Raw genomic sequence first — 27747 nt, 5'->3', positions numbered from 1 at the left:
AAATACACTGTCACAGACATGCAGAGATCACACCGGGAACTCACACACATTCTAGACACCCTCCATCTGGCGTCCAACTAACAGTGCACAACCGTGCCCCCATAATGCTACTGCACTACCCACAAAAAAACTCAGGATCTGTAGGACCTGGGACCAAATTAAAGTACTAACTGAGTAACTTAAAACTAGAATACTGAGTAACTTAAGTACTAACTGACAAGTGTTAGAAGCATCTTCCATCCCCTGTATAGACTACATAGAAGAAGCAATGTCCTAAAGTGCTCCTCTATTCTCCACTGTTAAACTCCACCCTGAGCACAGAAAACTCACTCTTCCTAGGAACGATGCTTCAGAGAGCAGAGCGCTGTATATATATATATATATACCCCATAAGAGAGGAGTGTGGGGGGAGGAGATAGGGTGTGGGGGGGAGGTGGGCGTGAGGAGATGGGGGGGTTGGGGAGGAGATGGGGGTTAGGGGAGGAGATGGGAGGTTAGAGGGGGGAGATGGGAGGTTATAGAGGGGGAGATGGGGGGTGGTGGGAGGAGATGGGGGGTTAGGGGAGGAGATGGGACACAATAAGAACACTGGTTGTGGAGGCACTAGTCATGGGGCTCTCTTTCTGTCAGCTCCTCAGGGAATAAGAATATCTCTCCCTCTCTCTCGCTCTTTGTTATAGGGTAGGAGCTGCTCTGTCTGACTGAACTCAAATGACTCCCATTATACAACAGTGAACAGTTGGAGTCTACAAACATAAATTATTTTGTGGTCTTATCTGATGGTTTCCACAACGCCTTCAAAAAGTATTGACACCTCTTTACTTGTTAGACATTTTATTGTATCACATCCTGAATTTAAAATAGATTATTTTGAGAATGTTTTGACACTGGCCTACACACAATACCCCATAATGTCAAGAAAACGAAAAGCTGAAATGCCTTGAGTAAATATGTATTCAACTCAATTGTTATAGCAAGCCTAAATAAGTTCAGGAATAAGATTTTTTTAACAAGTCACATAAGTTGCATGGACTCACTATGTATGCAATAATAGTGTTTAACATTATTTTTGAATGACAACCACACATACAATTATCTGTAAGGTCCCTCAGTTGAGCAGTGAATTCCAAACACAAATTCAACGCAAAGACCAGGGAGGTTTTCCAATGCCTCGCAAAGTAGGGAAGTTATTGGTAGAAAATAAATTAAATAAAACATTGAACATCCCTTTGAGCATGGTGAAGTTCTTACTGACACTGGAGGGTGTAGCAAAACATCCCTTTGAGCATGGTGAAGTTCTTACTGACACTGGAGGGTGTATCAAAACATCCCTTTGAGCATGGTGAAGTTCTTACTGACACTGGAGGGTGTATCAAAACATCCCTTTGAGCATGGTGAAGTTCTTACTGACACTGGAGGGTGTAGCAAAACATCCCTTTGAGCATGGTGAAGTTCTTACTGACACTGGAGGGTGTAGCAAAACATCCCTTTGAGCATGGTGAAGTTCTTACTGACACTGGAGGGTGTATCAAAACATCCCTTTGAGCATGGTGAAGTTCTTACTGACACTGGAGGGTGTATCAAAACATCCCTTTGAGCATGGTGAAGTTCTTACTGACACTGGAGGGTGTAGCAAAACATCCCTTTGAGCATGGTGAAGTTCTTACTGACACTGGAGGGTGTAGCAAAACATCCCTTTGAGCATGGTGAAGTTCTTACTGACACTGGAGGGTGTAGCAAACATCCCTTTGAGCATGGTGAAGTTCTTACTGACACTGGAGGGTGTATCAAAACATCCCTTTGAGCATGGTGAAGTTCTTACTGACACTGGAGGGTGTAGCAAAACATCCCTTTGAGCATGGTGAAGTTCTTACTGACACTGGAGGGTGTAGCAAAACATCCCTTTGAGCATGGTGAAGTTCTTACTGACACTGGAGGGTGTATCAAAACATCCCTTTGAGCATGGTGAAGTTCTTACTGACACTGGAGGGTGTATCAAAACATCCCTTTGAGCATGGTGAAGTTCTTACTGACACTGGAGGGTGTATCAAAACATCCCTTTGAGCATGGTGAAGTTCTTACTGACACTGGAGGGTGTATCAAAACATCCCTTTGAGCATGGTGAAGTTCTTACTGACACTGGAGGGTGTAGCAAAACATCCCTTTGAGCATGGTGAAGTTCTTACTGACACTGGAGGGTGTAGCAAAACATCCCTTTGAGCATGGTGAAGTTCTTACTGACACTGGAGGGTGTAGCAAAACATCCCTTTGAGCATGGTGAAGTTCTTACTGACACTGGAGGGTGTAGCAAAACATCTCTTTGAGCATGGTGAAGTTCTTACTGACACTGGAGGGTGTATCAAAACATCCCTTTGAGCATGGTGAAGTTCTTACTGACACTGGAGGGTGTAGCAAAACATCCCTTTGAGCATGGTGAAGTTCTTACTGACACTGGAGGGTGTATCAAAACATCCCTTTGAGCATGGTGAAGTTCTTACTGACACTGGAGGGTGTATCAAAACATCCCTTTGAGCATGGTGAAGTTCTTACTGACACTGGAGGGTGTATCAAAACATCCCTTTGAGCATGGTGAAGTTCTTACTGACACTGGAGGGTGTAGCAAAACATCCCTTTGAGCATGGTGAAGTTCTTACTGACACTGGAGGGTGTATCAAAACATCCCTTTGAGCATGGTGAAGTTCTTACTGACACTGGAGGGTGTATCAAAACATCCCTTTGAGCATGGTGAAGTTCTTACTGACACTGGAGGGTGTAGCAAAACATCCCTTTGAGCATGGTGAAGTTCTTACTGACACTGGAGGGTGTAGCAAAACATCTCTTTGAGCATGGTGAAGTTCTTACTGACACTGGAGGGTGTATCAAAACATCCCTTTGAGCATGGTGAAGTTCTTACTGACACTGGAGGGTGTAGCAAAACATCCCTTTGAGCATGGTGAAGTTCTTACTGACACTGGAGGGTGTATCAAAACATCCCTTTGAGCATGGTGAAGTTCTTACTGACACTGGAGGGTGTATCAAAACATCCCTTTGAGCATGGTGAAGTTCTTACTGACACTGGAGGGTGTATCAAAACATCCCTTTGAGCATGGTGAAGTTCTTACTGACACTGGAGGGTGTAGCAAAACATCCCTTTGAGCATGGTGAAGTTCTTACTGACACTGGAGGGTGTATCAAAACATCCCTTTGAGCATGGTGAAGTTCTTACTGACACTGGAGGGTGTAGCAAAACATCCCTTTGAGCATGGTGAAGTTCTTACTGACACTGGAGGGTGTATCAAAACATCCCTTTGAGCATGGTGAAGTTCTTACTGACACTGGAGGGTGTATCAAAACATCCCTTTGAGCATGGTGAAGTTCTTACTGACACTGGAGGGTGTAGCAAAACATCCCTTTGAGCATGGTGAAGTTCTTACTGACACTGGAGGGTGTATCAAAACATCCCTTTGAGCATGGTGAAGTTCTTACTGACACTGGAGGGTGTATCAAAACATCCAGTCACTGCAAATATACAGGCGTCCTTCCCCACTCAGTTGACGGAGAGAAAGGAAATCACACGACTGCCCTCATTTCACCATGAGGCCAGTCGTGACTATAAAACACTTAGTGTTCTACTGTCACAGCCATTAAACTCTAAAACACCAACAACGTCATAGTTACTCCACAATACTACTCTAATTGAGAGTGAAAAGAAAGAAGCCTGTGCATAATAAAAAATATTCAAAAATATTCCTCCTGTTTGCAACAACACATCACCAACAAGACAACAAAGGGATTGAACACATATTTACTCAAGACATTTCAGCTTTTCATTTTAAATTCATTTGTAGAAATTAGTAAAAACATAATTCCACTTTCACATGAAATCATATCAAAATGTTATTTGTCACAACAGTGAAATGCTTACAAGCCCTTAACCAACAATGCCATTAAGAAAATACCCAAAAGAAAAGTAAGAGATAAGAATAACAAATGATGAAAGAGCAGCAGTAAATAACAATAGCGGGGCTGTATACAGGGAGTGCCGGTACAGAGTCAATGTGGAGGCTATATACAGGGAGTACAGGTACAGAGTCAATGTGCGGGGGCACAGGCTAGTCGAGGTAATATGTACATGTAGAGTTTTTAAAGTGACTATGCATAGATAATAGAGTAGCAGCAGCGTTGATGCAGATAGTCTGGGTAGCCATTTGATTAGCTGTTCAGGAGTCTTATGACCTGGGGGTGGAAGCTGTTAAGAAGCCTCTTGGACCTAGACTTGGCGCTCCGGTATCGCTTGCCATGTGGTAGCAGAGAGAACAATCTATGACTAGGGTGGCTGGAGTCCTTGACAATTTTTAGGGCCTTCCTCTGACACCGCCTGGTATAGAGGTCCTGGATGGCAGGAAGTTTGACTCCAGTGATGTACTGGGTCGTACGCACTACCCTCTGTAGTGCCTTGCGGTTGGAGGCCGAACAGTTGCCATATCAGGCAGTGATACAACCCGTCAGAACGCTCTCGAAGGTGCAGCTGTAAAACCTTTTGAGGATCTCAGGACCCATGCCAAATCTTTTCAGTCTCCTGCCCTCATGCCCTCTTCACGACTGTCTTGGTGTGCTTGGACCAACGGGGTATTGTGTGTAAGCCAGTAACAACAAATCTCTAAATAATCTATTTTAAATTTAGGCCCAGAACCACCAAATTCTCTAAAAAGGGGTGTGAATACTTTCCATATTTTCAAGCATACCGGTGGCAGCATCATGTTATGGGTATACTTGTAATCGTTAAGGACTGGGGAGTTTTTCAGGATAAAACATTTACAGAATGGAGCTATGCATAGGCAAAATCCTAGAAGAAAACCTTCAGTCTGCCTTCTAACAGACACTGGAAGATGAATTCCCCTTTCCGCAGGACAATAACCTAAAACACAAGTCCAAATCTACACTGGAGTTGCTTACCAAGACAGTGAATGTTCCTGAGTGGCCGAGATACAGTTTTGACTTAAATCTGCTTGAAAATCTATGGCAAGGCTTGAAAATGGTTATCTAGCAATGATCAACAACCAATTTGAAAGAGCTTGAAGAGAATAAATGGGCAAATATTGTACAATCCAGGAGCCTGAACCAGAAAAACTCACAGCTGTAATCACTACCAAAGCTGATTCTAACATTGAATAAGGGGTATGAATATTTATTTGTGCAGCCGGGGGAGCTGTGGAGCCGGGGGAGCTGTGGAGCCGGGGGAGCTGTGGAGCCGGGGGAGCTGTGGAGCCGGGGGAGCTGTGGAGCCGGGGGAGCTGTGGAGCCGGGGGAGCTGTGGAGCCGGGGGATATCACATATTCATATTAAATTACTAATAATGAGTTTAAGCACAATCCTAAACATACACTGCATTCGGGAAAGTATTCAGGCACCTTTACTTTTTTCCACATTTTGTTACATTACAGACATAATAAAAATAAATCCTCAATCTACACACAATACTCCATAATGACAAAGTGAAAACAGGTTTAGACATTTTTCCAAATGTATAATTTTTTTTTAAATTATAAATTATTTACATAATTATTCAGACCCTTTGCTATGATGAGACTCGAAATTGAGCTCAGGTGCATCATGTTTCAAATTGATTGGAGCCCACCTGTGGTAAATTCAATTAATTGGACATGATGTGGAAAGGCACACACCTGTCTATATAAAAAGGTCCCACAGTTGACAGTGCATGTCAGAGCAAAAACCAAGCCATGCGGTCGAAAGAATTGTCCGTAGAGCCCCGAGACTTTTTGTGTTGAGGCACAGATCTAGGGAAGGGCAACAAAAAAATGGCTGCAGTATTAAAGGTCTCCAAGAACACATTGGCCTCCATCATTCTTAAATGCAAGAAGCTCTCTTAGGGCTGGCCGCTCAACCAAACGGAGCAAGCGGGGGAGAAGGGCCTTGGTCAGGGAGGTGACCAAGAACCTGATGGACACTCTGACAGAGCTCCAGAATTCCTCTGTGGAGTTGGGAGAACCTTCTAGCAGCAGCACTCCACCAATCAGGCCTGGTAGAGTGGCCAGACGGAAACCACTCCTCAGTAAAAGGTACATGACAGCCCACTTGAAGTTTTCCCAAAAGGCCCCTAAAGACTCTCAGATAATGAGAAACAAGATTCTCTGGTCTGATGAAACCAAGCTTGAACTTGAATGACAAGTGTCACATCTGGAGGAAACCTGGCAACCTCCCTATGGCAAAGCATGGTGGTGGCAGCATCATGCTGTGGGGATGTTTTTCAGTGGCAGGGACTGGGAAACTAGTCAGGATCGAGAGAAAGATGAACGGAGCAAAGTACAGAGAGATCCTTGTTGAAAACCTGCTCCAACAGGACAACGACCCTAAGCACACAGCCAAGACAACGCAGGAGTGGCTTCGGGACAAGTCTCTGAATGTCCTTGAGTGGCCCAGCCAGAGCATGGACTTGAACCCAATCAAACATCTCTGGAGAAACCTGAAAATAGATGTGCAGCGACGCTCCCCATCCAAACTGACAGAGCTTCAGAGGATCTGCAGAGAAGAAATGGGAGAAACTCCCCAAATACAGGTGTGCCCAGCTTGTAGCGTCATACCCAAGAAGACTCAAGGCTGTAATCGCTGCCTCGAAAGGTACTTCAATAAAGTACTGAATACTTATGTAAATGTGATATTTCATTTTCTTTATTTGCAAAAATGTCAAAAAACAGTTTTTGCTTTGTTATGAGGTATTGTGTGTAGATTGATGAGAAGAAAAAATACATTTTATAATAAGCCTCTAACATAACAAAATGTTGAAAAAGTTTAATTCACATTAAGATGCTTTCATCCCTGTGTAGTCATGGAAACTAATGTTTTTTTTGTGTGTTTTTTTACAGTTGTACATTTTGAACTGAATGTCAGATAAGCAAAGTACAGTACACAGATAAATGAACGATAAATATTTATTTCTGTAGGCGATAGTATGTGCGTCAATGGGAGGGATTTCAAGAAGCACAAGACTTGCATTCAAATCTCTTTTTCTAGTGCTGCTTCCAGTAGGAAAACAGTGTTATTACTGTCTGTATCCTAGTATTAGACAGACACAAACCAGGCCACATCAGCAAGTTAGATCAGAGTCCATATCACCAGAGCTAAATTCAAAACTCATAAGATTTCTCACTATGGACCGACCCTGATTTGTGATAATCTGTGGGCGTAACATTAAAGTTGAAACAAATGCAGACCATTGTGGATAAGAAATAGCACGTCTTAAAATGATTTGTCAAGTCAGGAACGGAACTTTGATAATTTCCTGAATTGTGTTGGAATTGACCCACAGCGCTGCATCTCACAAAGATCACGATGTCTGCTAGATATGTCCCTTTGGAATTCCCCATGATAGGGAATGTCCTCGCTGCTCGAAAGACTCCTTTCCACTACCGCTAAATAACAGTTAACATGATTCACCTTAAAACAACAGAAGACTTGGTGATAGCCTAAGATTTCACATTTTACACAGAAAGAGTGTTGCCTTTGGGAAGTTCAGATCTCATGTCTCCTGTCAAGCCGCGCTTTCAGAAATGTTAATTCCCGCAACTGTAGATATTTAGATTTGGTCAATGGAGTCCTTTATACTGTGTTCTTGGTGAAAAACAAGAAAAAAAAGAACAGTGACACAACAATATGGCAAGAGCATCTGAAATGACTAGCTAAGACGATTAGAACCACATACAGAAAGAACCCTGCTATGTCAAATACTCAAATAAATGGAGTATTATGCAATAGCTTTTGCTTGACAGATGTGTGTTTTACCTTAGGTCTCAATGCAATGTTAGGGTTCTCCCTGTCTGTAAGACACATATTCATACCTGGCGTCTAGGTAGACCATTTGTCTGAGTCTCTCTAGTTGGTTTTACCACCCTGTAGCTGACTCAATGGCCCGTGTTTTACCAAGTTGGCACGACACCTCGTTATTTGTGACGTCCCTCTATAGGACACATTTACACCCATCTAGGTAGAGTATTTATCTTCGTCTCTCATCTAGGTAGAGTATTTATCTTCGTCTCCCATCTAGGTAGAGTATTTGTCTTCGTCTCCCATCTAGGTAGAGTATTTATCTTCGTCTCTCATCTAGGTAGAGTATTTATTTTCGTCTCTCATCTAGGTAGAGTACTTATCTTCGTCTCTCATCTATGTAGAGTATTTATCTACGTCTCTCATCTAGGTAGAGTATTTGTCTTCGTCTCCCATCTAGGTAGAGTATTTGTCTTCGTCTCCCATCTAGGTAGAGTATTTGTCTTCGTCTCTCATCTAGGTAGAGTATTTGTCTTCGTCTCTCATCTAGGTAGAGTATTTGTCTTCGTCTCTCATCTAGGTAGAGTATTTGTCTTCGTCTCTCATCTAGGTAGAGCATTTATCTTCGTCTCTCATCTAGGTAGAGCATTTGTCTTAGTCTCCCATCTAGGTAGAGTATTTGTCTTCGTCTCTCATCTAGGTAGAGTATTTATCTTCGTCTCTCATCTTGGTAGAGTATTTGTCTATGTACCTTGTCTCTTCCATAGGTTTCTCTACATGTCCCTGTAGCTGGCTGTCCTCCAGCTCGGCCAGCGGGTGCTGCTCTCCTGTAACATGTTCTGCTGCAGGGGGTACTGGAGCTGGACACTGAAGTGACTACACACCAGAGTGCTGCTACGCAACTCCTCCTGCAGAGACAACAGCCGGCGACGGAGTGGAGAGGGATAGGTGGTCACACATACAAAGTGATACAAACACACATGTACAAACAGTCAAAAGCACACACAAGCATGGTAGTGGAGACTGTCAGACAGTTACAATGCTGTACAAGTAACAGGGAGGTACCTACATGTAGCACCGCAAAACACACACACCTCGAGGCTCCTGGATCCTTGGCCTCCATCTCTACAGGCCAGCGCTGTCTCTGGTACTGATCCTTGGCCTCCATCTCTACAGGCCAGCGCTGTCTCTGGTACTGATCCTTGGCCTCCATCTCTACAGGCCAGCGCTGTCTCTGGTACTGATCCTTGGCCTCCATCTCTACAGGCCAGCGCTGTCTCTGGTACTGATCCTTGGCCTCCATCTCTACAGGCCAGCGCTGTCTCTGGTACTGATCCTTGGCCTCCATCTCTACAGGCCAGCGCTGTCTCTGGTACTGATCCTTGGCCTCCATCTCTACAGGCCAGCGCTGTCTCTGGTACTGATCCTTGGCCTCCATCTCTACAGGCCAGCGCTGTCTCTGGTACTGATCCTTGGCCTCCATCTCTACAGGCCAGCGCTGTCTCTGGTACTGATCCTTGGCCTACATCTCTACAGGCCAGCGCTGTCTCCAGCTGCCTATTGTAAAGTGGCTGTTCCACTGGATGTCATAAGGTGAATGCACCAATTTGTAAGTCGCTCTGGATAAGAGCGTCTGCTAAATGACTTAAATGTAATGTAAATGCCTCACTTGACACACAGAAACAAAACATGTTCATGTAATCAGAAACACTCCTGTTATCTGCAATATGTTATGTATTTATGTCAAACATTTATGCACATCCTTGTATTGTATGCAATCCGTGATCATTGATGCCTATGGTATGATAATGGCACGATAATGGTAAGACATTTGATGAGGGAGAGAATGGGAGAAGGGAGATGGAAAGATGAGGGAGAGAAGAGGAGAAGGGAGACGGAACGACGAAGGGGAGAAGGGAGACGGAACGACGAAGGGGAGAAGGAACGATGAAGGGGAGAAGGAACGATGAAGGGGAGAAGGAACGATGAAGGGGAGACGGAACGATGAAGGGGAGACGGAACGATGAAGGGGAGACGGAACGATGAAGGGGAGACGGAACGACGAAGGGGAGACGGAAAGACGAAGGGTTTACATCTAATTGTTGTATAAGATGAATGAGTGAGTATGATACTGTTTGTATAATTGTGTAATATGATTGTGGACTGTTTAATGGAGAAAAATACAATATAATAATATATATCGTTTTTTAAATGTTTTTATTTTCTTCTTCACATTTTTAAACAGTCCATTTCTATTTTCCAATGGGGCTATACACTTGGGTGAGTTTTTTTTCTTTCTTGTGTAGCCTCGTTTCACTGCCAAAAAATAATATTAAAACATCTAGTGTTCAGTGAAATAACAACACAATGTCAAATACAGGTATCCTAGTCAAATAATGAACATCTAATCACATTAACCGTTCGTCTCACGCAGAAATTCCACTAACGGTCCTTATGCAGCCAAACGTAGCTGCTGCTCATTTCTTTTGCTCGAAAATTGAGAAATGATTTACGGCCCGCATCCATAGAGACACATACCAACTCTACTGGTAGTACTGCTACTACCAGCAGTACTACACCTGCACTGACACTGACGGCTGTGAATCTGACGTAGTCAGAGTCACAATTTGAAAAATAAGCCACGGGAGTTTTTTGAGCGAGAATTAAGACAACTTTTGAGTAGTAAGACATATATAAAAGCAGGTACCATTAATAAGAAGGGGCTTGAAGAGTCTTATATGGTGAGCTACCGAGTGGCTATGACAGGCAAGCCCCATACTATTGTGGAGGACTTAATTATTCCTGCTGCCGCGGATACGGCTGGGACAATGCTGGGGAAAGAGGCCCAAAAAACTATACAGACAATGAATTCATCAAACAACACAGTTACACAAAGCATCAGTGACAGGAGATGTTTTGAAACAATTACTGATTTGCGTACAAGCCAGTGAATTCTATGTGTTACAGCTGGATGAGTCAACAGACGTGGCGGGCCTGGGACAGCTCCTGGTATATGTCTGTTACAGCTGGATGAGTCAACAGACGTGGCAGGCCTTGCACAGCTCCTGGTATATGTCTGTTACAGCTGGATGAGTCAACAGACGTGGAGGGCCTGGGACAGCTCCTGGTATATGTCTGTTACAGCTGGATGAGTCAACAGACGTGGCGGGCCTTGCACAGCTCCTGGTATATGTCTGTTACAGCTGGATGAGTCAACAGACGTGGCAGGCCTTGCACAGCTCCTGGTATATGTCTGTTACAGCTGGATGAGTCAACAGACGTGGAGGGCCTGGGACAGCTCCTGGTATGTCTGTTACAGCTGGATGAGTCAACAGACGTGGCGGGCCTTGCACAGCTCCTGGTATAAGTCTGTTACAGCTGGATGAGTCAACAGACGTGGCGGGCCTTGCACAGCTCCTGGTATATGTCTGTTACAGCTGGATGAGTCAACAGACGTGGCGGGCCTTGCACAGCTCCTGGTATATGTCTGTTACAGCTGGATGAGTCAACAGACGTGGCGGGCCTTGCACAGCTCCTGGTATATGTCTGTTACAGCTGGATGAGTCAACAGACGTGGCGGGCCTTGCATAGCTCCTGGTATATGTCTGTTACAGCTGGATGAGTCAACAGACGTGGAGGGCCTGGCACAGCTCCTGGTATATGTCTGTTACAGCTGGATGAGTCAACAGACGTGGCGGGCCTGGCACAGCTCCTGGTATATGTCTGTTACAGCTGGATGAGTCAACAGACGTGGCGGGCCTTGCACAGCTCCTGGTATATGACCGTTACGTTTATGGGGGGTCAATTAAGGAAGACATCCTCTTCTGCCAAACACTGGAAACCAGGACAACAGGAGAGGATATTTTTCAAGTACTGGACAGCTTTGTGACATCAAATGGACTTTGGTGGTCAAGATGTGCTGGTATCTGTACTGATGGCATGACAGGGAGACATAGCGGAGTGGTAACGTGCGTGCAAGAAGTTGCTCCCAACGCCACTTGGGTACACTGCAGCATCCACGAGAGGCTCTTGCTGCCAAAGGAATGCCTGACAGCTTGAAAGACATTTTGGACCCTACAGTAAAAATGTTTTTTGTTAAAGCAAGGCCCCTGAACTCTCGTGTATTTTCTGCACTATGCAATGATATGGGCAGCGACCATGTAACGCTTTTACAACATACAAAAGTGCGCTGGTTATCAAGGGGCAAAGTATTGACACGTTTTTTAAAATTGAGAGACGAGCTTAAAGTTCTTTACTGACCATAATTTTCACTTGTATGACCGCTTGCATGATGACGAGATTCTCACACGTCTGGGCTATTTGGGTGATCTGAATCTAGGATTACAGGGACTCTCTGCAACTATATTAAATGTGCGGGACAAAATTGAGGCTGTGATTCTTCTCTGTCTGCATTAACAAGGACAGCACACAGGTCTTTATATCATTGTAAGATTTTTTTGTGCAAATGAACTCAAGCTTACGGACAATGTCAAATGTGATATAGCGAAGCACCTGAGTGAGTTGGTTGCGCAATTACAAAGTTACTTTCTTGAAACTGATGACACAACTGGATTGGTTATCCCTCTCATGCCCTGTCTCCAGTCAACTTACCGATATCTGAACAAGAGTGCCTCATAGAAATTGCAACAAGCGGTTCTGGGAAAACTGAATTTAATCAGACGCTGCTGCCAGATTTCTGGATTGGGCTGTGCTCAGAGTATCCTGCCTTGGCAAATCGCGCTGTTAAGACACTGATGCCCTTTGTAACCACGTACCTATGTGAGAGTGGATTCTCGGCCCTCACAAGCATGAAAACTAAATATAGGCACAGACTATGTGTGGAAAATGATTTAAGACTGAGACTCTCCAATACAACCCAACATTGCAGAGTTATGTGCATCCTTTCAAGCACACCCTTCTCATTAACCTGTGGTGAATTATTCACAATTTTTGATGAACAAATAAAGTTTTATATGTAAGATGGCTAAATAAAGAGATAAATTATTGATTATTATATTGTTATTATTTGTGCCATGGTCCTATAAGAGCTCTTTGTCACTTCCCACGTGCCAAGTTGTGACAAAAACACACACTCATTCTTATATTTAATAAATGTATCATATAGTGTGTGTGGCAGGCTTACAATGATGTCAAAAAACAACATTTGAGAGTGTGCTGACCCTGGTGCTAGAGGGGGTACAGCTGACCCTGGTGCTAGAGGGGGTACAGCTGACCCTGGTGCTAGAGGGGGTACAGCTGACCCTGGTGCTAGAGGGGGTACAGCTGACCCTGGTGCTAGAGGGGGTACAGCTGACCCTGGTGCTAGAGGGGGTACAGCTGACCCTGGTGCTAGAGGGGGTACAGCTGACCCTGGTGCTAGAGGGGGGTACAGCTGACCCTGGTGCTAGAGGGGGTACAGCTGACCCTGGTGCTAGAGGGGGTACAGCTGACCCTGGTGCTAGAGGGGGTACAGCTGACCCTGGTGCTAGAGGGGGTACAGCTGACCCTGGTGCTAGAGGGGGTACAGCTGACCCTGGTGCTAGAGGGGGTACGCAGCTGGAAGTTGAACGTTTGAAGGGGTACAGGACTATAAAAAGTTTGGGAACCACTGGCCTAGTGGATACAGCATTTGGCCAGTAACGAAATGGTTGCTGGTTCAAATACTCAGGCCGACAAGGAACTTCATTTGCTCCAGGGGCGTCGTACAACTACATAGACAACACTTTGTAGAATAAGGATGATAGAGTAGGTTAGGAAAGACATTGTGGCCTGTGTGATAACGAACTACTTAAAACATTTTTTTTAGTGATAGATAAATATAGCAAATGGATAGAAGAGTTCCCAACTTCCTTGGTGGACACGATTATGGTAACTAAAAAATTAGGTCAAGATATTATCCCAAGAGTTGGGTTACTAGGATCTATTTCTTTAAATAATGGATGACAGTTTAGCTAATCAGGTAGAACAAATAGAAGGCCAGAGTTAGGGACCAGAACAGGTAGATATAGAAGTTGAAGATATACTAGCAGAACACATGAGAATAATGTTTGTTAACCAAACTCGCATGTCCAAGATTGTGTCCAACAGGTGAATTACAGGAGCTGGTGATTCACTCAATCCAACCAGGAAACTGGGTGTGGATCCAGTCCCCGAGGAGAATAAACTGGAAGCAGCCCCGTTGGGAAGGTCCATACCAGGTTCTGTTAAACCACCGCCTTTGCCATTAGAATAGCTGAGAGAGTCACTTGGGTCTACGTTACCCACTGCAAGAAGGTATGTACACATATGAGCACGGCTGATCACACACAGTTAGGAGAAGAACTGTTTGTGCTCCTAGAAGTGTGAGTGTGGGGTGGTACCTAGCAGACCAACTAAGGGCAGGAGAGGGTTGGCGGTTTTTGGGAAGAGTAGGGGCTCTGAGCTGCATCATAGTCTTGGTAACCTTTCTGATACATCCATATCTACCACCCGCTGGTACTAATTATATGATGCCATTGTCTTTGATAAGAAGTAAAATATAAACTATATAATACACTGATGAGTGTCTTACAGAATAAGGAGTCAAAGAAGATCAAGATGTAGGATTTAAGGTAAACATTAAACAATTCCCTAGGAAAGCGAATAACTTTACAGGGATTGGGTTGGCCAGATTGAGGTACTCGGCCAACCCACCTCGGTTCACTTTAACTACTGATGAGTACCAGTGTTATAAATACAAGAATGGCACAGAGAACTTAGATGATTTTAATGGCTAAAAGGTCATCGTTAAATGTGACTGCCAAAGGTTTGGAAGTACAGCACCTATAACTGATGTATGGTAGGCTTGTACCAGCAAAGGACGCATACGATAGACACTACAAAAAGGGTGGTTAGGAACTTACGCCCCGGGGTTATTGGTCCAACCAGTTCGAGTTAGTCATCAGATGTGACAGAGTCTGGAGACGCCGTGGAGAAAGTTCTGCTGCCTGCAACATCCTCCAGCATGACCAGTTTGGCGGTGGGTCAGTCATGGTCTGGGGTGGCATTTCTTTGGGGGGCCGCACAACCCTCCATGTGCTTGCCAGAAGTAGCCTGACTGCCATTAGGTACCGAGATGAGATCCTCAGACCCCTTGTGAGACCATATGCTGGTGCGGTTGGCCCTGGGTTCCTCCTAATGCAAGACAATGCTAGACCTCATGTGGCTGGAGTGTGTCAGCAGTTCCTGCAAGAGGAAGGCATTGCTGCTATAGACTGGCCCGCCCGTTCCCCAGACCTGAATCCAATTGAGCACATCTGGGACATCATGTCTCGCTCCATCCACCAACGCCACGTTGCACCACAGACTGTCCAGGAGTTGGCGGATGCTTTAGTCCAGGTCTGGGAGGAGATCCCTCAGGAGACCATCCGCCACCTCATCAGGAGCATGCCCAGGCGTTGTAGGGAGGTCATACAGGCACGTGGAGGCCACACACACTACTGAGCCTCATTTTGACTTGTTTTAAGGACATTACATCAAAGTTAGATCAGCCTGTAGTGTGGTTTTCCACTTTAGCTTTGAGTGTGACTCCAAATTCAGACCTCCATGGGTTGATAAATTTGATTTCCATTGATAATTTGTGTGTGATTTTGTTGTCAGCACATTCAACTATGTAAAGAAAAAAGTATTTAATAAGAATATTTCATTCATTCAGATCTAGGATGTGTTATTTTAGTGTTCCCGTTATTTTTTTGAGCAGTGTATATAAAAAATATATCTTTCTGGTTCTCCTTAAATTCTGTTTGGTGCCTAATGTTTTTAAAGTTGGGAAATGTTGGTATCGTGACAAAACTAAATAGAACAATACAACATTTTCAGAATTTCAGGGCAACGGTATGTGTAGAAGTTCAGGCCTCAACCTCGGCCTCCAAGCCCAGGATCTGAGCAGAGAAACCATTCAGCATCCCCACCTAGTGAACGCCAACGATCTTCACATTCATGGTTGTTCTCACTAAGTACCTTGGTCTTGGAGCTGCCCAGTTCAATCTGGGCCACCTCCAGGTCCCTAATGAGCTGTCTGTTCTCCAGGGAGTCGTTCTCTTGACACAGGCAACACAGCTTCTCCCTGAGGAGGGGGCAACCTCCATCTCCACAGCCCTGGATGAGGTAGACAGGTGAAAAACTGGCATACATTTAAGAGATGCCATCAGCGACAAAATGGCAATGCATATATAAGACACATATACAAACACACAGAAGCAATGAACACCTAAATAAATCACACACAAACCCAACACAGACACACAAATCTAAGAAACACACTCATCTCACACATAATGGCTGGTTATACGATGCACCAGCAGGACAGAACAGCGGCGTCTGGAAAGACAAGAGGCGGCGGTCTATGTATTTTTGTAAACAACAGCTGGGGCTAAATATCTAAGGAAGTCTCGAGCCATTGCTCGCCTGAGGTTGAGTTTCTCATGATAAGCTGCAGACCACACTACCTACCGAGAGAGTTTTAGTCTATATTCTTTGTAGCTGTTTACATACCACCACAGTCAGAGGCTGGCACTAAAGATGGCATAGAATGAGCTGTATTCCACCAGAAGCAAACAAGAAAACACTCACCCAGAGGCGACGCTCCTAGTAGCTGGGGACTTTAATTCAGGGAAAATTAAATCAGTTTTACCTCATTTCTATCAACATGTTAAATGTGCAACCTGAGAGAAAAGAACTCTGGACCACCTACATTCAACACACAGAGATGCATACAAAGCTCTCCCTCACCCTCCATTTGGCAAATCTGACCATAATTCTATCCTCCCGATTCCTGCTTACAAGCAAAAATTAAAGCAGGAAGCACCAGTGACTAGATAAATCAAAAAGTGGTCAGATTAAGCAGATGCTAAACTGCAAGACTGCTTTGCTAGCACAGATTGGAATATGTTCCGGGATTCCTCCAATGGCATTGAGTACACCACATCTGTCATTGGCTTCATCAATAAGTGCATTGATGACATCGTCCCCACAGTGATCGTACATACATACCCCAAACAAAAACCATGGATAACAGGCAGCATCCACACTGAGCTAAAGGCTAGAGCTGCCGCTTTCAAGGAGCGGGACTTCAACCCAGAAGCTTATAAGAAATCCCGCTATGCCCTCAGACGAACCATCAAACAGGCAAAGCGTCAATACAGGACTAAGATCGAGTCGTACTACACCGGCTCTGGCTCTCTTTGGATGTGGCAGAGCCTGCAAACCATTACGGACTACAAAGGGAAGCACAGCCGAGAGCTGCCCAGTGACACAAGCCGACCGGACGAGCTAAACCAGTTCTATGCTCGCTTTGAGGAAAATTACACTGAAACATGCATGAGAGCACCAGCTGTACCGGAAGACTGTGTGATCATGCTCTCCGCAGCCGATGTGAATAAGACCTTTAGACAGGTCAACACTCACAAGACCACAGGGCCAAACGGATTACCAGAATGTGTACTGCCAGCATGCACTGACCAACTAGCAAGTGTCTTCACTGACATTTTCAACCTCTCCCTGTCCGAGTCTGTAATGCCAACATGTTTTAAGCAGACCACCTTAGTGCCTGCGCCCAAGAACACTAAGGTAACCTGCCTAGACCCGTAGCACTCACGTCTGTAGCCATGAAGTGCTTTGAAAGGCTGGTTATGGCTCACATCAACACCATCATCCCAGAAACCCTAGACCCAGTTAATTTGCATAATGCCCTAACAGATTCACAGATGGTGCAGTCTCTATTGCACCTATGTGAGAATGCTATTTATTGACTACAGCTCAGCGTTCAACCATAGTGCCCTCAAAGCTCATCAATAAGCTAAGGACCCTGGGACGAAACACCTCCCTCCGCAACTGGATCCTGGACTTCCTGATGGGCCGCCCCCAGGTGGTAAGGGTAGGTAACAACACCTCTTCCACGCTGATCCTCAACACAGGGGCCCCTCAGGGGTGTCTGCTCAGCCCCCTCCTGTACTCCCTATTCACTCATGACTGCACGGCCAGGCACGACTCCAACACCATCATAAAATTTGCAGATGACAACAGTGGTAGGCCTGATCACCGACAACAATGAGACAGCCTATAGGGAGGAGGTCAGAGACCTGGCCGTGTGGTGCCAGGACAACAACCTCTCCCTCAAAGTGATCAAGACAAGGAGATGATTGTGGACTAGAGGAAAAAGAGGACCGAGCACGCCCCCATTCTCATCGACCGGGGCTGCAGTGGAGCAGGTTGAGAGCTTCAAGTTCCTTGGTGTCCACATCACCAACAAACAAACATGGTCCAAGCACACCAAGACAGTCGTGAAGCGGGCACAACAAAACCTATTCCCTCTCAGGAAACTGAAATGATTTGGCATGGGTCCTCAGATCCTCCAAATGTTCTTCAGCTGCACCATCGAGAGCATTCTGACTGGTTGCATCACTGCCTGGTATGGCAATTGCTCGGCCTCTGACCACAAGGCACTACAGAGGGTAGTGCGAATGGCCCAGTACATCACTGGGGCCAAGCTTCCTACCATCCAGGACCACTATACCAAGCGGTGTCAGAGGAAGGCCCTGAAAATTGTCAGACTCCAGCCACTCTAGTCATAGACTGTTTCACTGCTACCACACGGCAAGTGGTACCAATGCCAAGTCTAGGTTCAAGAGGCTTCTAAACAGCTTCTACCCCCAAGTCATATGACTCCTGAACAGCTAGTCAAATGGCTACCCAGACTATTCACATTGCCTGCCTGCCTGCCCCCCCCTACATCACTGCCACTCTCTGTTGTCATCTATGCAGTCACTTTAATTAACTCTACCTAGATCTACATACTACCTCAACTAACCGGTGCCCCCGCACATTGACTGTGTACCAGCACCCCCCTGTATATATTGCTATTTTTTACTGCTCCTCTTTAAATAGTTGTTACATTTATCTCTTACTCTTATCCGTATTTTTTGAAACTGCACTGTCGGTTAGGGGCTAATAAGTAAGCATTTCAATGTTGTATTCGGCACATGTGACTAATAAAATTTGAATTGATGTTATACAAACAGACAAAGTCATGGACAAGATACACACTAGTGCACAAATAACCACACACATTCACAAAGATAAACAGTTACAGACACTGTCCACCACAAAAACGGGATGGTTCTCTCCATTGACTTATACAATATAACCTTTGATGATCTCTCTCACCCTGGACTCAGTACTAGGTAGGCTGAGGGATCTCTCCAGAATTGGGTTGCCAGGTGGGGTGGTTCCCCAATGCTGGAAAGTTTGTGAACCCCTGCTCTAGGGTCAGTCGACCTGGCAACCCACATGATGTACTGATTGACTAGGAGGATGGGGAAGAGAGATGTCAACGTGAGGGCCACACATTTCGGGCATTCAGAGGACCGAACCGTCTGTTAATGTTAGTCAATTAGGATAGCTATGTGGGTGATGAAATGGCATTTGTATGGCTTTGGCCAACCTGACCTGCACCAGTAACCATGTCGATTGACAATTATAAGCTAAGTAAGTTAGCGTTGCTTACCATAATTGTTCTCCCAAACTTTTCAAACTTATCTCCGTCAATCACAATTGATTCCTTAAAGTGGCCACATCTACAAGATCCTCATCGTTGTTAAACATTGATGGCTGTTATTTTACACACGCTAGCTAGCGAGCAAACGTTACCCTGCTTACATCAATCAACAGGTTGCTAGGGTTTATGTTAGTTAGCTAACTGAAGCTATAGAAACTGTGATACTCTGGAAAACATGTGGTGCTCTTTTTTTACCGCTTGACAGTTCCCTGATTCGCTCACTTCCAAATTAAAAACAACACAACTACACGCTCCAACATCACCTCATCCGATTGGACGAGAGGGAACTGTCTAAAAAGTGATTGGTTGTACAAAGAGGTCGTGAACTGCAAATGCCACGAATGGTGTCACGATTAGACCTCCCAATTGAAAACATTGCCAGAGATTTCTAATGTATCACTTGTTCTTAAATATGCAGAATGACCAAATAATATAATGCATGGAGATGAAGTCACTGGGTCATACCTTTTGATTCATGTAGTTGACAACAAATAATTTTAAATTCCCTTCAAAATGAGATTGATCTCAGACATTTCATGAGAGAACCAACTTTTACAGCAGCATTTTCATAAAGAAATACAATTACTTTGAAGGTAATTTAAGAGAGAAGAAACGCCATAAGGGGATAGTATCTACAAGTGAGACATTAAATTGTGTCCCAATATGCCACCATTTGAGTGCCAGATTCGACATACCTATATTTATATCACAAGTGGCTTCATCTGTTAGACATTTAATATACAGATTCCGTGGAACCGACTACTTGGACTATTCGATCAACTCTTGAATATGGATCAAGTGCATTAAACATGATAGATAGGCGTGTTACACTCTGCAAAGAGCTAACACACATCTCCTGATTTACCTTAACACCCATTGAGACTTCCATGACTCCCACTGGACTCTGATCAACAAGGCACATTCTGATGGGAAGCAGGCTTTAGAGTGTGTTTATATGATAGATGTAGCTACTGTACATTAGCCAATGGGTGGATAGAAGACTGCACCATCAGTAATAGTGACCTTTGGGCGTCTGTGTAACATTTGAATAATCAATACTGTTTTATCATCTGTTACAACCAACTTAATGAATGTGTGATTAAAGCCAGGATCACAGTATATAATGGAAAGCCTATTTATTTATGGTCAGATTGCCTCATGGTTTGCAATGGTGTATTACTCATAGCAAAAATTATTGTCAGACCATTCGTGTCAAACATGAACCTGACTGCCAGGGACTTTATCAATATTTGAGTCCAAAGGGGAGAATAGATTAGAACAGGATTTACAGACTTGGCAGCCAGACCTATATACAGTCCGTTTTGAACTCGACCGCTGGATTAAGACTCAAAGAATGTCATGAGGGATTTCTTTGAGCTTTGAATGCCCATGAATTCTCTTCTTTGTCGATCTCTCCACTCTACTTTACTTTAAAAATATATACATTTCACTAAAGGACTCGTGAATGCATGAAGTGGCAGTTTATTATTGAAGGAAGTGAATATACGCTTCATGGGCATCTCCTTCCTCATTGGCGAGCAGGAGGCAAGTTCCTCCTCTGGTGGTGGTGTAGACACTATGAACAAGAGGATGTGGTGTTTAAAAAAACAGATTATAACCAATACTGATCAAGCACAATACTAACTGCATGCTTTATGTCTCCCTCTGGATGGTCGGAAGGGGAGTGAGATCCACTTACATTTTTGTTGAGATATTTCTTTGGAAGCTTCGTGAATGAGATTAATAGGTGAAAGGAGAGTTTTGAAATGAGTTTTGAAAGAGTTGAAAGGACTGGTTGACAAAAAAGTAACAATTATTGGGCCTCTTCTTCCTTGTTGGGGAGTAAGGAGGCAAGATGGTCCTCTGATGTAGTTGCAAAACCCGTGTAGAAGACTGACAACAGCAAATCCCACTGGGCACAGATGTCAGTTCAACATCTAGTTTTGAATTACATTTGGTTGAGTTGTCAACTAACGTCACTTCAACGTTAAAAAAAAAATCACCATGTCATTGGATTCAGATTAAAAGTTGGGTGAAAAAAAGACGAAATGTCCTGGTTCATGACTTGTTGTAAATCCTATCAGTTCATCGTGTAGATTTTTTAGGGTGTTGAGATGATGTGGAAGCGATGTTGATTAAACAATTTTTTTGCCCAGAGGGATGTCAGTAGGACTGAGTTGAAATGATTGGCTATGGCAGTGAAAATGAACACTTCTTGAGCCTCTCCTTCCTCGTTGTGGAGTAGGTGGCGAGATGGTCCTCTGGTTGTGTTGCCAAATAACCAAAAGGACATTTCTACTGACGCTAGCTGTTTTCATGCGTAGACTTGGCAGAGTATACCCGGATTAAAAAGAATGGGTTCTTTGCCCTTTCCTTCCTCTGTGAGGAGCAGGAGGCCAGATCTTCCTCTTGTCGTTGTGCATTCTCTGGTGTTGGAGTAGTGCAGAATACTGTGAACAAAGAATGTGGCGTTAGAAAATGGATAACAGAAAACACTGATCATGCACAGTACTACCTGTATGCTTTTGAAAGCAAAGATAGTCATCTATTAGATACATACTACTATAGTTGACATCAGCAGGATCCTTGGTGGTCTCAAGGGGAGCGATATCCCCTTGGTTGACTTTCTTGCACTGGTGGTTTAAACGTGAGGAAAGAAGAATTTCAAAGAATGTCAAACAAGTTTAACATTTATTTTTTGATTGCAGTCAAAATACCAATACATTTACTGTCCAAGTTGATCTCAATGCCTTGCCCAAAATAATGAAGACTGGGTTTTACCTTTATGAGACTGATCTTTGGGAGCTTAGGAAATGAGAATGTCAAGCTCTTGATTTTGTTTGTTGGTTTGGTCACCAAAGATCTGTTGCACTCACGGTTGATCGGGTGGACAGATGGGGTTGAATCAGTGGGCAGTGGTGCTGTGTTGCTACAAAGACTTCCATCAATGTTCTCTCCGGGGGGAGACATATCCATTTCACTGGCTGTCTCAACCACCTGTCTTGTGATCGTAAAGACATCTATGATCACACGGCAAATCATTGACAGAGGGTTGCAGCACCCTGGGCTAACTTCAGAACTCATCACCTGAGAGGGAGTGACTGGTCGGATGTTCTGACATGACCTGGCAACCTCAACCACTACAGATGGAGGGAGGAGGGCAGTGAGCAGCTGCTCCAAAAGGGTCTTTATAGATCTCTCTGTGATAGTATATGCTATCTCCAGCAAACCGTTCCTTGAGATCTCCCTTTGGAGTTCCCCTGTCATGCTGGACTTCGGCAGAGCAGATTCTGATTTTGACCTGCCAGACACAGATTGTGCTGTAAGTGTGCTGTTCACCATCAAAAGTTTTCGCAGCTGGTCGACTAACTTGTCAGTGTGAGGACGAAGAATACCAGAGGAGAGGAGGATGTCCAGGCTCTTCTCTGCTGACGTTGCATCCTCACGGCTGAGAACCATCCTCTCCATTAACTCCGACACAGACTTTTTTGCATAACTTAATCCCTCTGCGTCTGACCAAGTTGCAGGGCTCTTTCTGACACTTTCAGCCACTCTTGTCTCTGAGGAGACAGGGGTGTCCAGTCCACCTCCCTGGTGGTGCAGACTCTGCTCTGGCGTTTCTGGGGTAGTGATAATGCTTCTACCCCTGTCACTTCCAGAAGTGGTCAAAGTAGCAACAGTCTTCTGGACATCGTCCATGCTGAAAGTGGTGCTGGTTGAAGAAGTTGTCCTGGAACAAACCTTAGACAAGCCTTCATCAACACGTTCTTCCTGCACCATACTTTCTGGTGTTAACTTTGATGGAACCTTGCCGTATAGTTCCACTGAATCCTCTGTATGAGGCATGGATCCAACGTGGAAGAGCATTCCCCCGATGGAGGGAAGTAGAGAATCATCAGATTCCGACTGAAGAACTTCACTGACCTCTGTGATCTCCTCCCTAGCGGGTTCAGAAACTGTACTAGATCCAGCTTTCTCTGCTGCCTCTTGCTCTGTACCCTCGTCAGATGATGCTGGCAGCTCAACAACTAGCCTGTGCTCTTGTTGTGCACTCTCGCTGGTCTGTTTGATCCCCTTGGAGATACTCCTCATTTTTGCTGACAAAACACGAACAAAGCTGTTAAAACAACGTTTCAACGGTCTACTTCCTTCCTTGTTGCCATCCCTGTCTCCCTCTGCTGACGAGGTGATCAAAGGAACTCCTTGGCCCTCCACCGCTGCCAACCCATCTTTGCTATAGAGCTTGGCAGATCCCACTATAGTAAGTAATTGTGATCCCGAGCAGGTTTGTTGGAGAGCCCTGGAGAGGGCGGCATTGATCTGCTGCACTACCGCCTTTACAATGGCTCTAGCTTGCCTGTCAGAGACACTCTGGAATAGCTGTTGCTCTAGCTGGTTAGCTGCCGAGTAGATGTCCTGCAACACTTCAATCACTCTTTCATGGACGTCTGTGTATATCATATCCTGAGTGATACCAAAAAGCTCCTCCAGAGGGTCCATCGGGATTTGGAGGCTCACTTGTGTGCCTGAGCTGTTTGCAACCTGATCATGTGCCTCAGTGGAGGTAAGGGATCTGTAATAGAGAATGAAGGACACCGTTTGGAACATACAAAGAGTTTCATTCCACTCATGACTCCATTCTATGCACACAAAAATTACGATCTGTTTCTCTGAATTGCCTTGTGAAAGGCTAAGACCGTAAGATTGTATTTTATAATTTGTTGGCAATAGAAAAAGCTTTGAAATGATGCCCACCTGACCCAGATTGTGATGTATAATGAACGGTTTTTAGGATTGCATAAACAACAACAGTAATTGTGTTCCAAACAAAACAACTACAAATGTGCTTGGTCTAATTCTTCAAAGGCACAGCTAGGAGATTTTAAAAAGGCACCTTATAGTTGAAGACTCTTGAGTCATAAAAGTGCATGGAAATTACTAAGGAACTGTGCACACTTTTGAGAGGTGTGTGGCCACTTGGAAACACCAGTTAGACCTCTCACTCGAACCTTTGTAAAAACAAAATGGTCTTATGTTGCACCAAGCCCAAATGTTTCAAGGATATTCATATTATGTTACTGAATGTATCCAGAGTGTTTTCAGATTTCTTTATCAACAAATGCAGCAAAAAGTTGCCGACAGTAAATTTCAAATGTGCATAATATCAACAGTGTAATGTTTGGATTCAGTCTTGTCAGGTGAACTGTTGTGTCCTCATCTTTAGTCTAATAATTTCCCCATAATCTCCAAATTGCTACCATGGTTATGCATATACTTTCCATATTTCTTCTGTTAGAAACATTTTCATTTAGCCCTATCCATATAGGCCAATTCCCATGAGTGTAAGGGGTTAAACAATGGATATATAGCATTTAGCAAAGAAACTCATCTTAAAGCTAAAGTATATTAATTCAAATTCTGAGAATAGTACTATTAATATTAAAAAAGTAATCAATTGCACACAAAGGTGAAAAATGTGTGAATATTGCATTTTGCAACAAAACTCTATCAGATAAGTGATGTCATAGACCACCTGTTTAGGACATTTTTTCAACTCTTACAAGAATGAGAATGGAATGAATAACATAGTCAAACGAAATGAACATACAATCTTGACTGGTACGGGGTGGGTACACTACTGCAATACGTCTTCAAGCTTCCACTCCTCTCCGGAATTGGGCTGCTTTCAAAGGGAACTGTTCTCGACAGAGAGCGACAATCCATAGTGTCCTTGTCCAGCACTCTGTCATTCTCCTCCTGAAGAATACTGGAGAAGGAAATCCGGTTCAGGGTGAATGAAGATAAGTCGATATCTAGCACCTTGACCTCCACCTCATCACATGTATCCACCCTCAGGGCCCCTTGGTACTGCAGCTGCTCTAGGCTCTCCCCTGAGTTGTTATCCGTGTTGACTGTAGATGTAAGGGACACTAGAGGAAAGGAGATCAAATGTCTGACACTTATCTTACACATTGGACATCGCTGGTGTTATCATAGTGATACAATAAAGTAATCAAGTAAAGATTAAACACTAACCTGAGTCAAAGCTTGGAATACATCCAAGTGAACACCCAACAGAGGACGAACCTAGGTTTCCCTGTTTCGAGAAAATTGTAAACCGTGTCAAATATACTAATATAGGCAATCCAGCATTCATAACATTTGATAGCACATTGAGTTCATGAAGTAGACAATGAAAGGCAGCCATTACACTGGGTAAAAGCACAAGAGCAAATAACGTTTGACGAGAGTGCCCTTGGCTTTTGAAGGCATGTTGGCAGGCTATTTGTGAGAAATGGACCGACAGTAACAATAGATGATTGCTACCTTTAGTCTCTTTCTCTGACTTTCAGTTGCTTCCACTTGTTCACCATTTTCTTGTGTTTGACTGTCCATCACTTGATCCAAGGAGCTAAGCATCTCATTCTGTGAGCATAAAAATCTATTGATTAATAGCTTGCTAGGCTAAAGGTACTAGATAACCTATTGTAGATTAGATTGCTATCATGTTTTATGCTTTTAACTAGACCCAGCAAATTAGAAGACATTTATGCTCAAGATTTCTTCAACAATTTCAATATAAATTTTTCACCATGTGTTCCATTGCTCCAGGGAAGGACACATCTGTCATGGGCAGAACAGCAGGCTCAGGTGACGGGTCCCTGTAGGCCACAGCACGTCTGAGTTAACCATTGAGATTTGGTTGTTGAGTCTATTTAGTGGTCGTAAGTGGTTGTTGAGCACCTATATAGATCCATTTTTAGATCTGTCAGTCTGTCTGCTTTAAAAATAGTTACCTGGACTTCTCAGGGGATGCCTCGGACTCCTCGGGACCAGTTCCCTCGATCTTCACAATGTAGTCAGACATTTTTAGGATGAAGTTGTCTGAAGATAAACATATATCTTATTCCCACAACTCAATTAAATGAATGTGTTTTCAGGGTTTAAAGGGGAAATCAGCAGTTGTTTCGCAAAAAAAGCTGAGGGATGGGGCTGGAGACATGTAACCGCTCTCAAATTCATAGACAGAGAAATGGATGCAAGGACTTACCGTCCATTATATCACAATTATAGTTGGAACCATGTTTTGAGGGTATATAGTGTTTGTTTACATTTACTTTGTTTACACACATTGGAGTTAAACAAGCTTATATTTTGGAGTCTAATGGGATATGACAATTAAAATAAGCTCATGAGGAATTTAAACGTTTTTTTTTCAAGAATCAAATGGGTACATATTAATAAGTCCGGAAATGGATGTAGGGTCTAGCAACTGCTCTAACTTTGTTAATTCGTTTAGCTATATAACTTGTAAATAACAAAATAAAAAATCAATGTACCTCAAAACCGTTATGTCGGTGTGACTTACAAAGTTGAGATGAGACAGATGACAGTTTTAGTTGAACAAGACTAGTGGCATCCAGTGAAAGTGATGAAATACATGTTGGTGACATATATAGTGGTTTATGAGACAATTACAGGAGGGGGCGTTTAACCCCAAACCACCCTGCAGCCTAGTCCCACCACCACGTAAACTAATAAGCATTATTTTTCTTTGACATCCTTATGGGTGTTAATCCTCAGTGCCCTGTTAGCAACACGTTTATCAAACATCTAGAAAACTCAGGCGTAAACAAGGTTAAAATTCCTTACTGAAGGGGCAGAGAAACATTTCCCTGCGTGTGACTCGTGTCCGTTTAACATTACATAGAAACCTACGGCAGTATTTCCTTTTCCTAGCCTCAGCCACAGGCCTCCGTCTCCTGAGTGAAGCCTGGAGCCGAGGCTGGCAACGCATTGACGGGTCATCTGCTAGACAAGTCGCAGTGGTCTACAATCAACATACATGTATGTACCTCGTGGATTAGTCTACATTAGCATCTGTGACAGACTTGACCTCACGAAGTCTGAGCGGGTGTCCTTTCCTAGCTTGATGGTAGTTAGGCCTGAAACTGACTGACTCCTTGATGAAGAACTGACCCAAGAAGTCCTGTCACGCTCAAATTCAAGTGACGTATTTCTAGACCAGATTACGTCATAGGCGAAAGAAGAAAACAAAACACCCGACAATAGGCTACACGTATTATATAGTATACCATCTTGCCTTGTGTCTTCGGACATATGCCGCGTTCAAAACAACTCTGAACGCGAAAATCTCAGACTTCAGCCCGTTCAAGAACAATGGGAACTTGAACATAACGAGCTCCACACTGGGAACAATCGGAATTCCAAGTCGGAAACTCTTGGCATCTTTCTAGATCTCCAACCTGAAGATCACCGTCGTCATGATTTGACCACATCCCCCCTTCAGGGTGGACACATTCATCTTTGGAATAAAACGTATACATACATATACACACACTACCCTTGTATCATGTCAATGATGATCGCCA

At 44.0% G+C, this 27747-nt stretch overlaps 2 protein-coding genes across 10 annotated transcripts in view; both read right to left on the bottom strand.

Moving 5' to 3' along the window:
* LOC127907595 (coiled-coil domain-containing protein 18-like) overlaps window positions 1-1732 on the bottom strand; it is a 33899-nt gene extending 32167 nt beyond the window's left edge. For both annotated transcript variants that reach the window (XM_052463461.1, XM_052463463.1), the window contains exon 1: window positions 45-1732. In XM_052463461.1, coding sequence (XP_052319421.1) covers window positions 45-103 — 59 coding nt within the window. In that variant the 5' untranslated portion in view covers window positions 104-1732. The remainder of the gene's footprint in view (window positions 1-44) is intronic.
* LOC118394489 (uncharacterized) lies at window positions 1728-27652 on the bottom strand. 8 transcript variants are annotated; one of them, XR_008065072.1, is made up of 12 exons: window positions 27211-27652; window positions 26152-26239; window positions 25947-26016; window positions 25682-25780; window positions 25391-25451; window positions 24963-25284; window positions 22136-23927; window positions 21915-21987; window positions 21054-21804; window positions 19304-20930; window positions 15760-15897; window positions 1728-5311 (listed from the first exon to the last, which is right to left on the bottom strand). XR_008065072.1 is itself a non-coding variant. In XM_035787712.2 (9 exons), exons 2-9 carry the CDS (start codon window positions 26220-26222, stop codon window positions 21659-21661), a joined length of 2634 nt encoding a protein of 877 aa, XP_035643605.1. In that variant the 5' UTR covers window positions 26223-26239; window positions 27211-27652; the 3' UTR covers window positions 20941-21658. The 8 variants fall into 8 exon arrangements, 1 of the variants encoding a protein (XP_035643605.1); XR_008065073.1 differs by having other exon boundaries at window positions 1728-5294; XR_008065074.1 differs by having other exon boundaries at window positions 1728-5277.
* Between the last annotated feature and the right edge of the window lie 95 nt (window positions 27653-27747).

This window comes from Oncorhynchus keta, chromosome 15 (genome assembly GCF_023373465.1).
Source record: "Oncorhynchus keta strain PuntledgeMale-10-30-2019 chromosome 15, Oket_V2, whole genome shotgun sequence".
NCBI classification, from domain to species: domain Eukaryota; kingdom Metazoa; phylum Chordata; class Actinopteri; order Salmoniformes; family Salmonidae; genus Oncorhynchus; species Oncorhynchus keta.
This window is presented reverse-complemented; position numbering and strand designations above follow the sequence as displayed.